At 39.4% G+C, this 23,175-nt stretch overlaps 1 protein-coding gene across 4 annotated transcripts in view; it reads left to right on the top strand.

Annotated features, from left to right (window-relative positions):
• Positions 1–23,175, top strand: part of cep44 (centrosomal protein 44) — a 64,257-nt gene that overhangs the window by 15,196 nt on the left and 25,886 nt on the right. For all 4 annotated transcript variants that reach the window (XM_055632306.1, XM_055632308.1, XM_055632309.1 and 1 more), the window contains 3 exons: positions 10,746–10,893; positions 16,429–16,575; positions 21,201–21,308. In XM_055632306.1, the coding sequence (XP_055488281.1) occupies positions 10,746–10,893; positions 16,429–16,575; positions 21,201–21,308 (403 nt within the window). The remainder of the gene's footprint in view (positions 1–10,745; positions 10,894–16,428; positions 16,576–21,200; positions 21,309–23,175) is intronic.

Genomic DNA, 23,175 nt, shown 5'->3' with positions numbered 1-23,175 from the left:
TACCCTCTGTGGCAGAGAGTTCCAGAGATTCACCACTCTCTGCGTGAAAAAAGTTCTTCTCATCTCGGTTTTAAAGGATGTCCCCCTTATCCTTAAGCTGTGACCCCTTGTCCTGGACTTCCCTAACATCGGGAACAATCTTCCTGCATCTAGCCTGTCCAACCCCTTAAGAATTTTGTAAGTTTCTATAAGATCCCCTCTCAATCTTCTAAATTCTAGAGAGTATAAACCAAGTCTATCCAGCCTTTCCTCATAAGACAGTCCTGACATCCCAGGAATCAGTCTGGTGAACCGTCTCTGCACTCCCTCTATGGCAATAATGTCCTTCCTCAGATTTGGAGACCAAAACTGTACGCAATACTCCAGGTGTGGTCTCACCAAGACCCTGTACAACTGCAGTAGAACCTCCCTGCTCCTATACTCAAATCCTTTTGCAATGAAAGCTAACATACCATTCGCTTTCTTTACTGCCTGCTGCACCTGCATGCCTACCTTCAATGACTGGTGTACCATGACACCCAGGTCTTGCTGCATCTCCCCCTTTCCCAATCGGCCACCATTTAGATAATAGTCTGCTTTCCCGTTTTTGCCACCAAAATGGATAACCTCACATTTATCCACATTATACTGCATCTGCCAAACATTTGCCCACTCACCCAGCCTATCCAAGTCACCTTGCGGTCTCCTAGCATCCTCCTCACAGCTAACACTGCCCCCCAGCTTAGTGTCATCTGCAAACTTGGAGATATTGCCTTCAATTCCCTCATCCAGATCATTAATATATATTGTAAATAGCTGGGGTCCCAGTACTGAGCCTTGGGGTACCCCACTAGTCACTGCCTGCCATTGTGAAAAGGACCCATTTACTCCTACTCTTTGCTTCCTGTTTGCCAGCCAGTTCTCTATCCACATCAATACTGAACCCCCAATGCCTTGTGCTTTAAGTTTGTATACTAATCTCTTATGTGGGACCTTGTCGAAAGCCTTCTGGAAGTCCAGATACACCACATCCAATGGTTCTCCCCTATCCACGCTACTAGTTACATCCTCGAAAAATTCTATAAGATTCAGACTGCTTCAGTGATTCTTTAAACAAACCAGAAGGTGGGCATCGTTTCTGTTCATCAGCAAGTTACAGTGCCCTCCATAATGTTTGGGATAAAGACCTATCATTTATTTATTTGCTTCTGTACTCCACAATTTGAGATTTGTAATAGAAAAAAATCACATGTGGTTAAAGTGCACATTGTCAGATTTTAATAAAGAGTATTTTTTTAATACATTTTGGTTTCACCATGTAGAAATTACAGCAGTGTTTATACATAGTTCCCCCCCCATTACAGAGCACCATAATGTTTGGGACACAGCAATGTCATGTAAATGAAAGTAGTTATGTTTAGCATTTTGTTGCATGCGATGACTGCTTGAAGTCTGCGATTCATGGACATCACCAGTTGCTGGGTGTCTTCTCTGGTGATGATCTGCCAGGCCTATATTGTAGCCATCTTCATCTTATGCTTGTTTTGGGGGCTAGTCCCCTTCAGCTTTCTCTTCAGCATATAAAAGGCATGCACAATTGGATTCAGATTGGGTGATTGACTTGGCCACTCAAGAATTGACCATTTTGTAGCTTTGAAAAACTCCTTTGGTGCTTTAGCAGTGTGTTTGGGATCATTGTCTTGCTGTAGAATGAACCGTCGGCCAATGTGTTTTGAGGTATTTGTTTGAACTTGAGCAGTTAGGATGTGTCTATACACTTCAGAATTCATTATGCTACTACCATCAGCAGTTGGATCATCAATGAAGATAAGTGAACCAGTACCTTCAGCAGCCATACATGCCCAGGCCATAACACCCCCACCACCGTGTTTCACATATGAGGTGGCATGCTTTGGATCTTGGGCAGTTCCTTCTCTCTTCCATACTTTGCTCTTGCCATCACTCTGCTATAAGATATCATCTGTCCACAAGTCCTCTTTCCAGAACTGTGATTGCTCTTTTAAGTACTTGGCAAACTGTAACCTGGCCATCCTATTTTTGCGGCTACCCAGTGGTTTGCAGTGTAGCCTCTGTATTTCTGTTCATGAAGTCTTCTGCGGACAGTGGTCATTGACAAATCCACACCTGAATCCTGAAGAGTGTTTCTGATCTGTTGGACAGGTGTTTGGGGATTTTTCTTTATTATAGAGAGAATTCTTCTGTCTTCAGCTGTGGAGGTCTTCCTTGGCCTGCCAGTCTCTTTGTGATTAGGAAGCTCACCAGTGCTCTCTTCTTAATGATGTTCCAAACAGTTGATTTTAGTAAGATTTTGGTAGTTTGACTGATGTCTCTAACAGTATTATTTTTGTTTCTACGTCTCATAATGGCTTCTTTAACTTTCATTGGCACAACTTTGGTCCTCATGTTTATAAACAGCAATAAAGGTTTCCAAAGGTGATGGAAAGACTAGAGGAAAGACTAGGTGCTGAGAGATCTTTTATACCTGCATTAAGGAGGCATTTAAACACACCTGAGCAATTACAAACACCTGTGAAGCCATGTGCCCCAAACATTATGGTGCCCTGGAATGGAGGGGGACTATGTATAAACACAGCTGTAATTTGTACATGGTGAAACCAAAATGTATAAAAATACCCTTTAATAAAATCTGACATTATGCACTTTAACCACATGTAAATTTTTGTTATATCACAAATCACAAATTGTGCAGTACAGAGGCAAATAAATAAATTATGGGTCTTGGTCCCAAACATTATGGAGGGCACTGTAGATTTTTGTGCTTTAAAATATACATTTTCCCTGTTTTGTGCATTTAAGCTTAGGCTCAGAAGATGTAATATGGTATTGATGTTGGTTTATTATTGTTATGAGTACTGAGGTACATTGAAAAACTTTATTTTTTGTCATATCGAGGCAAATGGTGAGTACATAAGGTAGTGCACAAGAGAAAGGCAACAGAATGCAGACTGTAGGTATAAAGTTCGTATTAAAACAAATTGCAAGAGCCACAACAAGGTAGATTGGAAGATTGGGATTTTCTTCCCTAGCATATGAGAGGTCCTTTCAAGAGACTGATAACAGCGGAAGAGAGGACAACTCTAGGATCTTTGATATCTATATGAAATGACATTATATCTGCATTAACATGCTGCTTCTAGAAAGAGAAAATTCTAATCATATGTTTTATTTCTAAATCATTGAGCATGTAATTTCAGTAGGAAGTCATATAGTTTCTACGTTGTGAGGCTAAAAATCCAGTGTAGTCATATCCACAATGGTTTGAGAGTGTGCAAAATAATGAGGAAATATAAGGTTGGCATTGGAAAAATGATCACAAAGCTGTTGAATTTCTTTCCCTGAAAGGACTTCTGTCATCCTCCCCAATGAACCCCTTATGCAAATCTAGTCCAGTATTTAACAATACTGCCAAAAAAATCAGAGCACTGATGGATGCGCAAACACATGTCTGTATTGTTAGTAACAAAGGACACAAATACTTAGTTTGTGGTGCAAAATAATCCGTGAACTGCACTTTTGGCTGGCTGAATCAGTTATGAAGTCACCAAGCTTGTCTTGAACCAAAAACAGAAAGGGGTAAAGTTTGTTAGCCTTTCTAATCGGTTATGAAATTTATTATTTTGTATTCATCCAAACATTTGGACACTTTCTTTGCATATGAAGCCAGAAATTTGAACGAACTCTAACACTATAAAACAATATTTTCTTTATTGCTCAGGCTCTCCAGGGTTATCTGTGCATTTACATTAAGAAAGGAGTGTGCCAATGTCCAACTTAATTTCCTGTCTGTGTCCCTTTTAGATGAGAATATGCTCTCTCTATATTTATTGTAGTTTCAAATTCCTTAATTTTTTAAAATTTGATTACTGATTGGTGTCTAGTTGGGAAAAGGGGAAGTACAACGAGATCTGGGGGTCCTTGTTCATCAGTTACTGAAAGTAAGCATGCCGGTACAGCAGGCAGTGAAGAAAGCTAATGGCATGTTGGCCTTCATAACAAGAGGAGTTGTACAGGCCCCTAGTGAGACCACACCTGGAGTATTGTGTGCAGTTTTGGTCTAAAAATGTGAGGAAGGACATTCTTGATATTGAGGGAGTGCAGCGTAGGCTCACGAAGTTCCCAGGATGGCGGGACTGTAATATGCTGAAAGAATGCAGTGGCTGGGCTTGTATACTCTGGAATTTAGAAGCATGAGAGGGGGTCTTATTAAAATATAAGATTATTAAAGGATTGGACACGCTAGAGGCAGGAAACGTGTTCCCCATGTTGGAGGAGTCCAGAACCAGGGGCCACAGTTTAAGAATAAGGGGTAGGCTATTTAGAACGGAGATGAGGGAAAGGTTTTTCACCCCGAGAATTGTGAATCTGTGGAATTCTCTGCCTCAGAAGGCAGTGGAGGCCAATTCTATGGATGCTTTCAAGAGAGAGTTAGATAGAGCTCTTAAAGATAGCGGAGTCAAGGGTTATGGTGAGAAGGCAGGAACGGGGTACTGCTTGTGGATGATCAGGTATGGTCACATTGAATGGCGGTGCTTGCTCGTAGGGCCGAATGGCCTACTCCTGCACCTGTTGTCTATTGTCTATTGAAACTGGCATATGTAATCTAATCTCCATGCATTGATAATCATTATCCCACTGCTGGTAACCAGGTGATTCTTAAAGGAATTGGTAGATTTCCAGTATTAGCATTCTCACCTTTCTGAGAGCAAAAAAACCTTTAAATCCAGCAGTCGCACACTATCCATCTGTTTCCTATTGTCTGATTTACTTGTAGGAAATGCAGTGGTCTCTCTCTCAAATCACTTCCTGCGGCAAAGCATCAATTGCAAGTCATCTTCAAATAATATTTTTTATTGCCTCACACTCTGTGCGACATGTTTAAATTGATATGCCATGATGTATCAGCTAAATAAACAAACTGATCTTTTGTCACGCTTCCAATCAAAATAATTGATTTAGTTTTTAAAAAAATTAATAAACCTGTAAACTAATATTCAAAGTATTATAAATTGTATTCACCAGATAAATGCAAGGTGTTGCCTATTGTGAAGTCACAGTAGGGTCGGACTTTCACAGAGGGACTTGGAAATACAGGTACATAATTCCCTGAAAGTGGCTTCACAAGTAGAAGGGGTGGTGAAGTAGGAGTTTGTCATTATAGCCTTCATAAGTCAGAGCATGGACGACAAGAGTTGGGACATATAACCATATAACCATATAACAATTACAGCACGGAAACAGGCCATCTCGGCCCTACAAGTCCATGTCGAACATATTTTTTCCCCTTAGTCCCACCTGCCTGCACTCATACCATAACCCTCCATTCCCTTCTCATCCATATGCCTATCCAATTTATTTTTAAATTATACCAATGAACCTGCCTCCACCACTTCCACTGGGAGCTCATTCCACACCGCTACCACTCTCTGCGTAAAGAAGTTCCCCCTCATATTACCCCTAAACTTCTGTCCCTTAATTCTGAAGTCATGTCCTCTTGTTTGAATCTTCCCTATTCTCAAAGGGAAAAGCTTGTCCACATCAACTCTGTCTATCCCTCTCATCATTTTAAAGACCTCTATCAAGTCCCCCTTTAACCTTCTGCGCTCCAGAGAATAAAGACCTAACTTATTCAACCTATCTCTGTAACTTAGTTGTTGAAACCCAGGAAACATTCTAGTAAATCTCCTCTGTACTCTCTCTATTTTGTTGACATCCTTCCTATAATTGGGCGACCAAAATTGTACACCATACTCCAGATTTGGTCTCACCAATGCCTTGTACAATTTTAACATTACATCCCAGCTTCTATACTCAATGCTCTGATTTATAAAGGCTAGCATACCAAAAGCTTTCTTTACCACCCTATCTATATGAGATTCCACCTTCAAGGAACTATGCACGGTTATACCCAGACCCCTCTGTTCAACTGTATTCTTCAATTCCCTACCATTTACCATGTACGTCCTATTTTGATTTGTCCTGCCAAGGTGTAGCACCTCACATTTATCAGCATTAAACTCCATCTGCCATCTTTCAGCCCATTTTTCCAAATGGCCTAAATCACTCTGTAGACTTTGGAAATCCTCTTCATTATCCACAACACCCCCTATCTTGGTATCATCTGCATACTTACTAATCCAATTTACCACACCTTCATCCAGATCATTGATGTACATGACAAACAACAAAGGACCCAACACAGATCCCTGAGATACCCCACTAGTCACCTGCCTCCAACCCGATAAACAGCCATCCACCATTACCCTCTGGCTTCTCCCATTCAGCCACTGTTGAATCCATCTTGCTATTCCTGCATTTATACCCAACAGTTGAACCTTCTTAACCAACCTTCCATGAGGAACCTTGTCAAAGGCCTTACTAAAGTCCATATAGACAACATCCACTGCTTTACCCTCGTCAATTTCCCTAGTAACCTCTTCAAAAAACATGTTGCAGTTATACAAGGCCTCACCTTTAACTATTGTGTACAATTTTGGTCATTCTCCTATTGGAAAGACGTCTTTAAGCTGGAAAGAGTGTAAAGAAGATTGATGATGTTCTATTGTCTATTGTTGGACATTTCCACCCTGAGAAAAAGCTTCTGACTTTCTACCCTATGCCTCTCATACTTTTATATACTTTCAAGTTTCCCCTCAACGTCCAATGTTCCAGAGAAAACAATTCCAGTCTAGTCAGCCTCTCCCAGTAGCTGAAGCCTTCTAATCCAGGCAGCATTTTGGTAAAGCCACTGCCTCCAGGAATCTCAGGCCTATGACTACTGAGTGGAGTAGGAACGTTCTCGATGTCGAAATGAAGGATCTAATAGTCAAATCTAATAGTCAAATCTAAAATGTTCTTCTACAAAAGCATGATCTAGTAGAACAAAATAATGGTTCGGTGCCAAGTCTGAATTACTTTGTAAATTGTATGGAACATAATATGGAGGACAGGTTGTCTTTTCAATAAAGACATTAAGATGGCGGCCAGCTGTAAGAACATGTGCTTCGTCCAAGGCCATAAAGAAGCCAAAATTGAAAAAAATAGCTGATGCTCCAGAGATAGGTAATAACTTGTTATTGGATGAGCTTGATTTGGATCCAAGTTTTCTTATATTCTGAAAGGCTACAGAATCTTTCAGTCATGCCATATTCAGACTTGGTAGGAGTGTTTTACTGATAAGGAAAATGTATAATTGTGCTAACTCTTTCTTTGTTCTGTGAGTGGGAGCCCGAGAAGCACTGAGCAATTTTTTTGCTCATTGTAGATCTTTGCCACTCTTATCTGACGAATAAATTAAAGATTGCCACAGTTTACCTTCAACAGTTTTTGGTGCTATCTGCTTTTTAAGAAACAAACCTTATCAGAAGACCTCAACTCCATTTGTCAGGAGCACACACAAGACCTGTGAACCGCTCCTAATCTACTCAGCCACTTGTCCTGCCAGGCACCTTTTGTGGCAAAACTTTATTGGCCTCACTTTGGCTACTCTGAGTACCTCAACCCACAGAAATGGAACAGATGCTCGTCATCTTTGTTCCCAGCACGGCATAACAAGCAACTATTCAAGATGCAGTTTGATAGCTTTTTGATTGTTACGGTTTACACAGAGGGTGGTATGTGAGAAGGAAGATTGCTCCCGATGTTGGGGAAGTCCAGGACAAGGTGTCACAGCTTAAGGATAAGGGGGAAATCCTTTAAAACTGAGATGAGAAGAACTTTTTTCACACAGAGAGTGGTGAATCTCTGGAACTCTCTGCCACAGAGGGTAGTCGAGGCCAGTTCATTGGCTATATTTAAGAGGGAGTTAGATGTGGCCCTTGTGGCTAAGGGGATCAGGGGGTATGGAGAGAAGGCAGGTACGGGATACTGAGTTGGATGATCAGCCATGATCTTATTGAATGGCGATGCAGGCTCGAAGGGCCGAATGGCCTACTCCTGCAGCTAATTTCTATTTCTATGTGACTGGAACACGCTGCTGCATCAGGCGGAGCATAGAGCCAAGGCACGTGGGCACCAAGTCTAGGGTCATTACGCTGCTGGACATGGGAGGGCAGGGTGTGGTGGAGACGTCCCTCAAAATAAGGGAAGGGATTCCACGCCCATGGACCAGATGAGTGGCAAGGGTGGGGGATAAATTTGTGTAAGCAGTATTGCATGTATGTATAGCCGTAGAGAATGTTGGATGGAGTTTTGTAAAGATCATGTATATTTATTTCTCGAATAAAGTATATTTTGAAATTTTTTTAAAAAAAGCTAGGGCTGGTGGTTGCGACTGATACAATAGTATAATTTGAGAGACTTTTAGCAGATACTATAGCAGTGTTTAAAAAACATTTAGACATGGATAGGATATGTTTAGCGCGATACGGGCCAAATGCAGGCAGATGGGACTAATGTGTAGATGGGACATGTTGGTTGGTGTGAGCAAGTTGGGCTGAAGGGCCTGTTTCCACATTGTATGACTCCATGTCATATGCCTATGTCTATATATCTATGACGGAGAGTGTGGCAAAGTCAAACTGAGTTAGAAGTTCAGCCATTATCTTATTTAGTGGTAGTGGAGATTCAAAAATATGTTTGGTACTTTTAACTAACATGGGAAGATTTTAAATTATTTTTTTGTGTACATGACATTACTCGGCAGCTGGTGGAGAGCCGAACTGATTGAACAAGAGGGGGTTAATTATTTGATTCCTGTTTGGTTCCATTAAGAGGGATGTCCCTGTAGTACACTTTTTTTTCCAGATGCTTTCTGTTTGGCTCCAGTTGAGTAAATGTCAGCTGGTATCATTCAAGTTGGACAAAGCCAAAACTTCAGCAACAACTTTCTCTTTTATGGCTTAGCCTTGGAATGTTTTTATTGAAGAAGGAGGAAGGATTACGGTCTCTGATAATTGTGGGATAGTTTTTGTAAATAAGATCAGGATTACATTAACCAGTACTGCAAATAAAATAGACCAGAATTAAACATCAAATATCCGATGGCTTTGAAGTTCACATCATTTGAAGTCGATTTTGCTTTTATACACATGGTTAATGACTGCAGAGTAGAAATTTATTGCACAGTAACTGGATCTTAAGATTAAACTAAAGGCCAACCACAGTAGCAAATACAATACTTTCAGAAGAAGAGTTGGTAAATTTTTAATTGGATGTTTGGACTGAGTTTATAAGACAGCTTTTCTCATTGCAATATAAAATATGTATTAAAATGTCAAAAAATTAAATATCCAAATGTTAAACCACAGAGAATGGATATTTTATTATAGTATTCATTTTAGTTAAATTGTTAAGAATGAAGATTTGCCATTTGTTGATGTCGTTATTGAGACGAATTACATATCAATGTGGATTGTTTATTGAACAATGTCAATGTCCATAAACTTTCACATTTTGTTTCTTAAGAACGATTTTATAATGCTAATTAAATTGAAATTTAGTGACCTCATTTTTCTATTATAATTTGGTTCAAAACCAAAGCTCAGACCTCTCCTTGAATTTGAATTATGTGGCTTTGATACTAGATTTTGACGTAAATTAGCATTCCAAATAAAATGTTTTAAATATCTATTGAAACAGTGCAAGAAGCTGAGGCAAATGAGTTAAATGTTTATATATATTATGCCTAATAGTTATGCAGCATGGAAACAGGCCCTTCGGTCCAACTTGCCCATGCCAAAAGAGATACCCCTTCTATACTTGTCCCACCTGTCCATGTTAGGTTGTTTTTTAAATGTATTTTCCATTAAGGATATTTTCATAGGAATGTAAGATAATAAAATCATGTCATGTCTTTTACCGTGGCATCATTTTCCTGATTGGTTCAATTGATTAAAGTTGATGGAAATTCAACATAGCTTAGATTCCGACAATGACTGGCAGGTTCTCTGTCTAAGCCTACAGCAATTGAATAGTGTGGCTTGTGCACAATCTGAGTTCTGGGAAGAAAATGCTGATGTGCTTCCTGTGGTTAATTTTCATTCCATTTCTACTAATCTAGGGATGCTGGGGTCAATTGTTGCACTCTATTTTCTTAGTGTACATAAACCAGATGAATCTGAAGAAATGTTTAATGTAAAATAAACACAAAATATTCCATATGTCAGGCAGCATCTATAGGGAGAGTAAGTTAAGATTTAAGAGTTGTTAACCTTTCATGAGTTGAAAAGCTCTGCTGTGATGATTGTTCTGACCTTTGGTGATGATCTCTCAGTCTGGTCAAGGGAAGGCTTCACCCAGTTTTTTCTCTCCAAATATGCTGCGTGACCTTGCTTGAATATTCCATGCGATTTCTGTGTTTTATTTAGGATTCCAGCATCTGCCATATTTTGCTTGTTTTAATGTAGCACTCCTCTGGAAGAATGCTCTGCTAATGCAAAATGCCAAAAGAAATTCTGACACAGTATAAATGTATCAAACATGCACCAATGGTAGATGTCAATTTTTTTTCTCTACTTATTGGCTGTGTGTATTTTTCAAATGTGAATGGTCTGTCAAGGCTCAGTGCAGGATCACTTGGCACATTTGTAGCATTCAATACTCTTACTCTGTTTAGTTCGGCCACCTGGCTGATTATGTAAATTGTCATTTTTGAATGAAGTGTAAATTACTAGCCTGTTTGGAATCAGGCACTCAACTGTATTCAGTGAGATTAACATGGGAAGTCAGTTAATGATTGTTGGGGATATAAACTGTTTGCACTTAAGATTTTATTTTATTTTTTACAGTCTTGCAAAAGGTGACCCTGCAGCCTTTCTGCCAATCATGAGCTATGCCTTCGCCTCATATTCCACATATGTGACTGAGCAGCTAATAGCATCTGGAGTGGAACTTGCAGGAAAAAATGACATTCGTTTTCTTGATGCTGTTTACAAGGTACAGTTTCTTTTTTTTTTGCTGGAGAACCAACTTAAACATTCAAGGCTGATGAAGTTAAATATAATAAATTGTTCAAAGAAATGTATTATTTTTGTGAACTAATCTGTATGTATGTGTGTATATAAAATATAATTTCTTGTGTTCGCTATTGTTCGATCTGAACAACATGCTATTGGGAAAAGCATGAGTTTACTGCATCCATTATTGTGCCCCACAGAACCCAATTTCATTGACGGTAAACTATCTGCTTTTAGGCACCAGCAAACTTTTGGTTTCACTCAAAAATCTTTTTTTTTATATGCCCTATGATTTGCACTCTCCAACTGCCCATATATTAATTCCCTCTCAACGGCCCTGGCCAAACTTGGTTATCATGGATTATACTCATCTGTTGAATAGATAGTCTTAGTCATTGTACAACCTTAGGATGGGAAAGATGGGACAAAAATAAAAGTTGAGATTCCGTATCCGTCTAAATGCTACAATGTTAACAATTGTCTCATGATTAATGCTTAATATTTTCCAAATATATTATGTGGACACTAATGAATGTCAGAGAATGATGTATCAATATTTTCAGATGTTCATAGTTTTTTAGACTCTTGTTGGCAACCTGTAGCCTGGTGGCCTGGCTTAGTTGGAGCATTCAGAATTATCTTTAGGTCGGGCAGAGTCTTCCTGTTAGGCAGAAATGTCCTGCATGGTAAAGGGCCTCTCCAATCTACAGTGGGTGTGGAGAACAAACTTCTGCTGCAGGTTCATGTGGGTAGAGAACGGTGGTGACAATGGGCAGCTCATCAAAAGTGCTTGGAGTGAACTATCCTAGAGCTATGTGTTGTACACCCTGGCCTCAGAGATGTGAAAAATGCTTTTTTACATTAAATATTGGAGGAATGTGCAGTAATACTGTGGTGCAAGTTTAAAATCTACCACAAAATACTGGCAATTTACTTCAGGCAATAGAGTGGCCAGGTGGGTATTATGCTACAGCGAGGAATGGAATAAAATGGAACATAATTAGTCAGTATATACAAGTACGTCAGATAGGATAAAAGGATATTATCTCCTTCCTTGCCTAACCGCGGAATACTAATGCTATTTCTTATAGTTTCACAGCCATTCTGGGTAAGATCATCTTACTTTACTAAACCATTTTACAGGCCTTTACTTTTACTCTGATAATGGGAAATACTTATGCCCTCCCAATTATGTTTGCTTCTAGTAATAGAAATTGCGATATATTAATTTCTTTGTTTTTGCCTTCTGCTACAAAAGAAACACAATAATTTATAATGATTGAAAGTGTGCACAAAAATGCATTTTTTATATATATTTAGTGTTATGGAGAATTATTTTAAGAGACAAGGACATTGAGGAGAATTAGGAAAACAGTTTCAGCGTGCCCAGGCCCAGACTGCTGACGTTTACTATTGACAAAACGATTCATTGGGAATACACCGAAGATCCTCAATGTGGTTACATCATTTTTCTAGGTTAAAATTGCTTTTGATTCAGAATTAAATTAATATTTACCTGTCAACATTTTTCTCCCTTTATTTCTCTGAAATACCGATTTCTCCCCCCCCCCCCCCCCCCCCCCCCCCCCCCCCCCGACATCAGTCTGAAGAAGAATCTTGACCTGAAACGTCGCCTATTCTTTCTCTCCATAGATGCTGCCTCACCCGCTGAGTTTCTCCAGCATTTTTATCTACATTAAATTATGTAGGTGTTTGTGTACTTTTGAGCTAGTAGTATGTAGGTGACAGAAAAACAGGAACAAGACGGTAACACTTCAGACCATTTGAGTTTTTCTAACCATGGTGTAATTTGGTACGGGTATTTTGAGACTGTGCTACCCAATCAGATCCATTCCATGTTTAAATTATATATCTTGTTTAGTTAGACTTGGGATTACTTACAAACTAGCATTGAAAATTTCAATAAAATATAACAGCATCTGAAAAGGAGTACACTTTCATCTTTCTTAAATGTTACATATGGTCAAGTTGAACTGAACACAAATGTTTTTCTTTTGATTAGTAATGAATGCTGTTTTAGAACAGAATGCTCTCATGACTGTCCAAGTCAGAGACTCTTGTTTAACTTAAATACATTTACAAAGGCTGTAGCATTTATCCTTTACTGGCAATGTCGTTTTTCAGAGTAATACAGACTAATTTGTCAGAACATGCTCCATTAGTAAGATACTGTATGCTTTCAACTTTGAGTCATTCATTACCTTAATATGAAATGATGAAATTGTGCTGCCACCAATACAAGCTTTTAAGCCTTCAGTTGTGAAGGGTCATGAGTATAGAAGGGTCTCTCTCAGAGCTGGTCACAATTACAGAACATATCTGCCTGGCATATTTTATGTATTGTTACTAAATGAAGAGTACAACATAGATTGACCTGGGAAATAATTATTGAATGATATAATTGTACTATTTACATTAAGGAGCGCAAAGCCATTTTTGGATTACAGTTAATGTAAGCTGCCTGTCACTGTGTTCTGCCTGCCTGTGTTCCCAACATACAATGGTCTCACTCTGAGAAAGTCCCACTTTAAAAATGTTTATGATTTTTGATCTTGTTTTCAAAACCCTCGATGAGTTCACAATTTGTCACCCCTTTAATCTCTTCTAATCCTCCTATATCTCTGTGCTCCTTCTTGGTGCGGATATGCTGGGCCGAAAGGCTTATTTCTTTGTACTGACAATTCTGGCCTCTTGTACACTTTAAATTGTTATTGCTTGGCCATGTATTCGGCTGGCAAGATTCCAGTCTCTGGAATTTCACTGCTAAGCTGTCAGTAGCTTACCACCTTAAGCTCAATCTTTAAAGCCTATGTATTTGGGCAAATTGTTGGTAATTTTCCAAACGTTTTACATGACTTTTTTGTAATATTACCTCAGTGAACTATTTTCAGACATTTCATGGTATTGCAAATGTGGAAATATCGACTGAACTTCACTGCACTGAGCAGTGCATATTTCTTTTAGTTATTTAATTAAATAGAAAATAATTGTTTTTGAACCCATCCAATTTAACAAATGGTCCCAAATTGAGTTACTTGCCCTAGTTTGTAGATGATCCCGGCGGGCACTGAAGAAGGTTGTCTAGAATCTAGATTCATATCTTCAGCCCAACTCATCCATGCCAACCAAGATGCCCCATCTAAGCTAGTCCCATTTGCCTGCATTTGAGCCATTTCTACCAAACTTTTCTATCCATGTACCTGTCCAAATGTTGTTTAAATGTTATAGTACCTGTCTCAACCACCTCCTCTTGCAGCTCATTCCATGTATCTCGGGTACACGAGTCTCGGGTTACAACAGGATCTCAATCAATTGGGAAAATGAGCAAAAGAATGACAAATGAAATTTAGCTCAGAAAAATGGGAAGTGAAGCATTTTGTGAAATTAAACCAGTGCAGGACATATGTAGTGAATGATAGAGACTGAGAAGTGTTGTGCAACAGAGAGATCGAGGGGTACAAGTTCATAGTTCTCTGAAAGTGATGACACGGGTGATAAAGAAGGCTTTATTAGACGGGGCTTGAGTACAAAAGTTGGGACAACATATTACAGCTGCACAAGATGCTGGTATGACCACATCTGGAGTATTATGTGCAGGTCTGTTTGCCATACCATAGGAAGGATGTGATTAAGCTAGGGAAAGATTCAAAAAGAATGTTGATGAAACTGGAGGACTTGAGTTATAAAGGGATGGGAAAGGCTGCAACTGTTTTTCCTGGAGCAAAAAAGTTTGAGGGGTGTTCTTTCTGAGGTTGATAAAATCATTAGGGGCAAAGATAAGGTGTGGGGTTGCAGTCTTTTTCTAAGGGCAGAGGAATTTAAAATTAGAGGGCATAGTTCAAGGCGAGAGGAGAAAGATTTCAAGTGGACCTGAGGGGCAAGTATTTCACACAGAGGTTGGCAGTTAAATGGAATGAGCTATTCGAGGAAGTGGTAGAGGGGATTATAATTACAGTGTTTAAAATGTATTTGGACTGGTTCATGGATAGGAGAGGTTCAAAAGCAAATGGGCCCAATGCAGGCAAATGAAACTAGCACAGGAAAATACATGGACAAGTTGGGCCAGACTGCCTGTTTCCATGTGGTATAACACAATAGCTGTATATTGTAATTACATTTCTAGTGATGTGTACTCTTAAAATACGAATAATTTCTCCTTTGCCCTTTGTTACTGATAAATGTATAGTCTTTGGAATAACTCCCTCAAACTTTTTCAATAGTATTGAGTATTTTTGTACTCGTGTGACATTTATTTCTTTGTTATCACTTCAGTGTTCTTTCTGTATGAAGCTTTATAAAAGAAAAGTTAACCTGAGATCTCGCCGTATGCTCATCTGCACCAACAAATAAAGTTTTTTTTTCTTCATGCATCTTCCTGCTCTAGATGTACAGATAATTATGGGTAATAAACCAAACCTTCTCAGATGATGATATTCCATGCCTCTATTTATATTTACTCACTTGATTCTCATATTTCATTCTTTTTATTCGTGAATGCAACCATTCAATCCAATCTTCATTACTGACCATATTATTGCCCCAAACACCAAGCATGTGACCACACAGTGAATAACACTCAGGCCTTGCGGTGCTATTCACTGTGCGTGAATAATATGTTGTAAGGCAGTTGGTGTTGCAAGGCAGCAACTCTACAGTTGCTCATTTGTGTTGCCCCTAGCACGGGCATGAGACTTCCAGTGAATACTTTGGAATTTAGTTTTAGCGGCATTGATTAATGCGACGAATCTTAACCTTCTAAACCTCTCCTATACTGGTTCACAATCCTATTGAACGTAGGTTGTAACTAAAAAAAACTTAACCCCCCCCCCCCCCCCCATTACAAAGTTGGTCAGTGCGCTAGACCACACGTGGATTTATTATTCTCAAGCGGTAATCCATCTCTCAAATGCAATACAGTCTGTGCGTATGTAATAACATATTTCTTGAAAAGATTTGTTATTAAAAATAAAATGCTGACGTATATTGAAAAACATTTTTCATTTTAAGGGTAATCAATTTTCAATGTTTGATCTTTCTTCTGAACTGACATTTTTATACAATGTATCTGGAGTTCAGCCTATAACATACCATAACTATTGTGATTCCATCAGGAATGCCTCTGCTGTTAAGCAGCTTTTCTTGCGTAAATTGTTGCTTAATCTGTTTTTTTGCAAAAATATTAGCTGATGTGATTCAAAAGTGTGCTCGCGAGAGTAAATTTGTAAAGCGTATTGAAGCCTAGTGTAATCTACATTACCAAAAAAATTAAATATGAATTCACTCACATTGTACCAGAATTACACAGTGCTTTCCAAAGCAGTTTGATGCCTTAAACTTTGTGATAGTGAATTCTTTGAATGATAATGAAATAGCCAAATGAAGTTATAAACACTTTTAATAGAATGCCTGAATCTGGTCTAATTTAAGCATATTGGAAAATAATATAGTTTAAAGTACGACATTTATTTTCTCTTGTTAATGTGAACTTTTCTAGGTGCTACGAGACGAGTTCCAGTATAAACCATTACTTCTGAAGGACCAATTTCTGCACTGCGGGTTTGCAGAACGAAAAATACAGCTTTTATGTGACATAATAAGCATTGTGACCAAAAGACACAAGGAATTAAGCTGCCTCAACAAGGTATTCTGCCAGAAAAGATGAAAAAGTAAAAACATAATCTGAGACTGAATATTAATCAAATCCCTGCTCATAAGAATTTAGATGATGTGGTTTATTCTTTTCTTTTGTTTGATATTGATAAAGCTGTTTTCTCTTTTAATATTTGTGTTTTTATTATGTCTGTGTCTCTGTTTGTCTTTTGATGATTCATTTTCTTCTCTGTTATCTTGATTTATTTTTCCAAATGGTTATGAAGCTAGGGAAATTGGCTACGGGAGACTGCTGCCCATTTCAACATCTCTCCATGGCTTAGCGCTCCAGTTAAAATACCTGATAAGATTTTATATTTTAGTGAAGGCCAGAATGCATATTTAAAGAGAAACTTCCAATAGTTTAGGACAAACCTTCTCATTGTGATTTAAAGTGCATCCACTTGGATTGAAGAAACAGAGTGGGATTAGACTTGCTGTTCATTTTTGCCCACATCAACTCCCGCACTAAACTGATTTCTGAATAGCGTGAGCGTAAAGTTAAAAACTAATCGACAGTATATACTTTTTTAATTTGTTTTTTTCTTTCGCCAAAGAGAGTTGTATGCTGCATACTTCTACAAACAAGTAGAAATATTTCCTGAAGAATAGCACAAAAATCCGGAGTAACTCAGCTGGTCAGACAGCATCTCTGAAGAAAAGGAATAGGTGATGATTTGGGTCATAGAAATATAGAAAATAGGTGCAGGAGGAGGCCATTTGGCCCATCATGCCAGCACCGCCATTCATTGTGATCATGGCTGATCATCCACAATCAGTAACCTGTGCCTGCCGTCTCCCCATACCCCTTGATTCTGCTAGCCCCTAGAGCTTTATCTAACTCTCTTTTAAATTCATCCAGTGAATTGGCCTTCATTGCCTTCTGTGGCAGAGAATTCCACAAATTCACAACTCTCTGGGTGAAAACATTTTTTCTCATCTCTGTTTTAAATGGCCTCCCCTTTATTCTTAGACTGTGGGCCTTGGTTCTGGACTCTCCCAACATTGGGAACATTTTTCCTTCATCTAGCTTGTCTAGTCCTTTTATTGTGAAGACCCTTCAGAGCAGTCTGACAGTCGGGAAAGGGAATTGAGAGATATAGACAGTGATATAGAGAGATATAGAACAAATGAATGAATGCAAGATACAGTGCCCACCATATGTTTGGGACAAAGACCCATAATTTATTTATTTGCCTCTGTAATCCACAATTTGAGATTTGTAATAGAAAAAAAATCACATGTGGTTAAAGTGCACATTGTCAATTTTATTAGTGTTTTTTTTTTAATACATTTTGGTTTCACCATGTAGAAATTACAGCTGTGTTTATACATAGTCACCACATTTCAGGGCACCATAATGTTTGGGACACATGGCTTCACAGGTGTTTGTAATTGCTCAGGTGTGTTTAATTGCCTCCTTAATGCAGGTATAAGAGAGCTCTCAGCACCTAGTCTTTCCTCTAGTCTTTCCATCACCTTTGGAAACTTTTATTGCTGTTTATAAACATGAGGACCAAAGTTGTGCCAATTAAAGTCAAAGAAGCCATTATGAGACTGTTAGAGACATCAGCCAAACCTGAGGCTTACCAAAATCAACTGTTTGTAACATCCTTACGAAGCAAGAGAGCACTGGTGAGCTTCCTAATCACAAAGGGACTGGCAGGCCAAGGAAGACCTCCACAGCTGACGATAGAAGAATTCTCTCTATAATAAATAAAAATCCCTAAACACCTGTCCGACAGATCAGAAACACTCTTCAGGAGTAGGGTGTGGATTTGTCAATGACCACTGTCAGCAGAAGACTCCATGAAAAGAAATACAGAGGCTACACTGCAAGATGCAAACCACTGTTTAGCTGTAAACATAGGATGGCCAGGTTACAGTTTGCCAAGAAGTACTTAAAAGAGCACCCACAGCTGCTTGCGGACAGATGGGACGAAGATTAACTTATATCAGAGTGATGGCAAGAGCAAAGAATGGAGGAAAGAAGGAACTACCCAAGATCCAAAGCATACCACCTAATCTGTGAAACAAGGTGGTGGGAATGTTATGGACTGGGCACGTAGGTGTTGGCTCACTTATCTTCATTGGTGATACAACTGCTCATGGTAGTAGCATAGTGAATTCTGAAGTGTATAGACACATCCTATCTGCTCAAGTTCAAACAAATGCCTCAAAACTCATTGGGCGGCGTTTCATTCTACAACCAGACAATGATCCCAGACATACTGCTAAAGTAACAAAGGAGTTTTTCAAAGCCAAATAATAGTCAATTCTGGAGTGGCCAAGTCAAACATGCGATCTGAACCCAAAACAAGCATAAGCAAAAGATGGCTGCCATACTGGTCTGGCAGAGCAGCACCAGAGAAAACACCCAGCAACCGGTGATGTCCATGAATCGCAGACATCAAGCAGTCATTGCGTGCAAAGGATATGCAACAAAATACTAAACATGACTACTTTCATTTCCATAACATTGCTGTGTCAAAAACATGATGGTACCCTGCAATTGGGGGGGGGGATCTATGTATAAACACTGCTGTAATTTCTGCATGGTGAAACCAAAATGTGTAAAAATACCCTTTATTAATATCTGTAATTGTGCACTTTAACCACATGTCTTGTTTTTATTACAAATCTCAAATTGCAGAGTACAGAGGCAAATAAATAAATGAGGGCACAAGTAAGACCAAGTAAGACTTCATTCTACTTTTCCATCAGCTCACAGGAAAGGCATGTTGATGACAGGCATTTGCTGCCATTGCAGGCTTTCACAAAGTGTAACACAATTATATCCTTACAAACACCTCCTGTGTAATACATGCCAAAAGTGCTTGCCTGTGCCCCTGAAAAATCTCATTGGACATTAGCCTACTCTCCACAGAGAACAGAGATAGACTTCCTTGATCCTCACATTTCACCGCACTAGCCTGTGCATTCAGCCCACTATTCTCTGCATATCATATGCCATTTCTGCAGCTTCTTCACTAGTCATGTCTTTCCCTCATCACCCCCACCCTTCTCCCCTTTTCTGCTTTCTGCAGGAACCACTCCATGACTCCCTGGTCCACTCATTCCTCCCCATCCACCTCTCTCCATCACCTGGCATTTTCCTCTAGTAGGAGGTAGAGTAGGAGTCCCATCACCTTATCCTTCATTGCCTTCCTGGGATTTAAGCAGCTCTTCCAGGTGAACAATTCATGTGCACCTCCTCTAATTTTCTCTATTACATTTGTTGGTCTCAATGTGGCCTCTATAACGGCTAAACCAAGCGTAGAATGCAACCATTTTACAGACAGCTTATGCTCTCCACAGCATCCTGAGCTTCCAGTTGCATGTCACTCCATCTTCCCGTCCTGTTCCCTTGGCCTTGTCCATAGCCATAGTGAGGCCAAACATAAATTAGAAGAATACTTCATAATCAGCTTGGTAGCCCAAAACAAAATGGTATGAACGTTGAATTGTCTAATTTCAATTAGCCCGCATTCTCCATTCCTTTCTCACTCCCACCAGTTCAACCAGGTAGCCTCCACCATTATTCACCTTTTGCATTGCACCCCCTCATTACTAAAGCTTGTACCCTCCCCCACACGGTTCCTTCTGTACATCATCCACATACCTATCCATCTGGTTTCTTCTCCATTAGTTCTCCTTTCCTCTCCTCTCCCCCGCCTGGTTCCATCTACCCATCATTACTACCTTATCTTGTTTGATATATAACCTAGCAGTCCCTGTCTCACCCCTTCCTCTGTCACTTCTATATACTGGATACCTTCTCTACACTGTCCTTGATCTGAAACGTTGACCATCCCTTTGTCTCCACAGATATCACTTGACCCACTGAGTTCTTCCAGCAATTTATTTTTTTTGGCCGTGAAAGGTCATCGGCACACTTGAATGGAGGATAATCCATCTCTAAGCGGAGTGATCCACTAGCCTCCTGAAAGTAGACAATAAATGTTGGAGAAACTCAGCGGGAGAGGCAGTATCTATGGAGAAAAGGAGTAGGTGACGTTTTAGGTCGAGACCCTTCTTCAGCCTCTTGATGTCCTACAAACCCCTTGGGAATCACTGCTATAGATTTATGCAAGACATTGCACTTGCCAGTAGCTGGATGAGTGGTGGCAGTGTTGTATGCGTGTCCTTTTAAGGGCTGACTGATGGGATTTCAAATGTTTCTCTAAGTGCTGGCAGATGCTAGAAATTCAACTAGAGTTTTTCCAGCAACACCTGCTGCTTCTGAAATTCTGGTGTTAAATGAAGAAACCTGACAGTGCTGTTTTATAAATGGCACCATTGAACCACACAGTCTTTTTGGAGCATGTTAAAACAGCATTATGGAGCTATGCAATGATGCTATAATGCTCTATAAACAGCACAGATTAATATCTAGACCTGTGAATTTTTTATGATATTTGGTGTTGATCTTAATGGATTGACGATTTCATCGAGCCAATATCTTTATTTAACAAGTATTTTCAATTACCTTTTATGATTATTAATAGCAATATAATGTTAAGAAACCCTTTAAAATCTATAAAGTGCATATATGCCAAAATGTCACTATGAATGAAACAATAAGCTAAAAGGCTTGTATTTTTGTATTTATTTCAGACCAAGACACGCTCAAGTAATAATTCACATTACCCGGTCAAAGTTTCTTCACGATTAAAATATGAAACATTTATTCCTGATACCCTCCCGTGCGAACCCTATGAAAAGGTAAGTCTCTCTCTATTTTTTACCTAAATTAGACTTTTAGAGCACAGAAACCCCTCATCAGGCCATCCCTTGTTTTCATATAACATTCAAATCCACTGTTGTTTGTGTTGAAACATACATTATGTGGATTAATTGCAGTGCTTTGATGAAGGTAATTTTGCAACAGAACTGAGAAAGTACCTCCATCTAAAGCACAGCCGTTTCAGAAAGCAGCTCACCACCATCACATACTTGACGGCAATTAAGGGTGGGAAATTAAGTCGATCCTTGTCAACAGAGCCCAAGTACCAAGGGAAAAAAACTGTTATTCAGTAGTGTTATTAATAGGTTGCTGTAGGTTACAGTGGAACAACAGTGCAATCTAATGCTTTTGAAACACTGTGGAGAGGGGACACAATGGAATGTGAATACCTTGCCCTGAGATGGGCTTCTCATCTCATAATCTCCATCATCAAGATGTCCTACATCCACCTCAATGAAAGCCAAACTAGAGAAGTCAGGAGAGTAAAGATTGTTTTGATGTCGTCATTTGGTAAGTCGGATGAGAGCAGCTGTGACGTAAGGCTTTCAAAGTAAAATCATTTGATAATGATATTAAATCTACATATCCCCAGAGGGATATGTCAATTTTTGTTATTAATCTTAGTTTAGACCACGATTATCGATCTTAGGCCAGGGGTGTGATGAGTAGAAACTAAATGCCAGATATTTCATTCTCTATCATTTTGATTGGTTTACTATCGCAAGTCTACAATTAGATTTTTTTTCCACCCCATTCATTACATTTATTTTTGAAATGCCAACTTTGAAGATTTGTTGCTTCTTGGTCAAAATTGCACTGCCATTTCCACTTTCCATAGTATTTTCCCATACAAGATCACGAGATTCACAGCACAATGGCATAGCTGATAGAGCTGCTGCCTCGTTGTTCCAGAGACCCGGGTTCTTGACCTCAGGTGCTGCCTGCGTGGAGCTTGCACATTCTTCTTGTGACAAAGTAGGTTTCCTCCAGGTGCTCCGGTTTCCTTCCACATCCCAAAGACATGCAGGGATGTAGGTTAATTGGCCTCTGTAAATTGCCCCTAGCGTGTCGGAAGTGGATGAGAAAGTGGGCTAACTTCGAACTAGTGTGAATGGGTGATCGGCATGGACTCCTTTTGGTCAAAGGGTGTGTTTCCATGTATCTATTAACTAAACTAAACTAATGTAAAGTAATGCAGCACCCACTCAAATTGAGTTTTTGGAAGAATTGACCAGAACAGGGCAATAGACATCGTCTACATTTACTTTAACAAAGCCTTGGACAAAATTTCACATGGTGAGCTGAACCAGAAGGTTAGATCACATGGGACCCGAGGTGAGGTAACCAATTGGATACAACATTGGGTTGATGGGAGGGGGCAGAAGGAGGTAACGGAGGGTTTCTTTACAGATTGGAGGCTGTGTGACCAATGTTATGCTGCAGGGTTCGGTATCTGTTCCCTTGTTGTTTGCCATGTATATTAATGATTTGGATAGGAATGTAGATATCGTGATTAGTAACTAGCACGTGACAGCAGAATTGGAGATATGGTGGACAGTGAAGAAGGTTGTCGGGTTACAACAGGATCAAGATGCACTGGGAAAGTGGTCAGACGAATGGCAAATGGAATTTAAATCTGGCAAATGCAGAATTATGCCTTTTGGGAGGTTTAACCAGGGACTACATACACAGTGAATGGCAAAACCCTAGAAAGACTTTTGGGTACAAGTGCATAGTTGCATGAAAGTGCGACATGGGTAGTTTAGTGGTAAAGAAGTTGTATGACATGCTTACCCTCATTGGCCGTGACGCTCATCACAAGAGTTGAGATGTTACATTGCAGTA

The sequence above is a fragment of the Leucoraja erinacea genome, chromosome 3 (genome assembly GCF_028641065.1).
Source record: "Leucoraja erinacea ecotype New England chromosome 3, Leri_hhj_1, whole genome shotgun sequence".
Classification (NCBI taxonomy): domain Eukaryota; kingdom Metazoa; phylum Chordata; class Chondrichthyes; order Rajiformes; family Rajidae; genus Leucoraja; species Leucoraja erinaceus.
The sequence above is the reverse complement of the archived record's forward strand: the minus strand, read 5'-3'. Positions and strand labels throughout refer to the sequence as shown.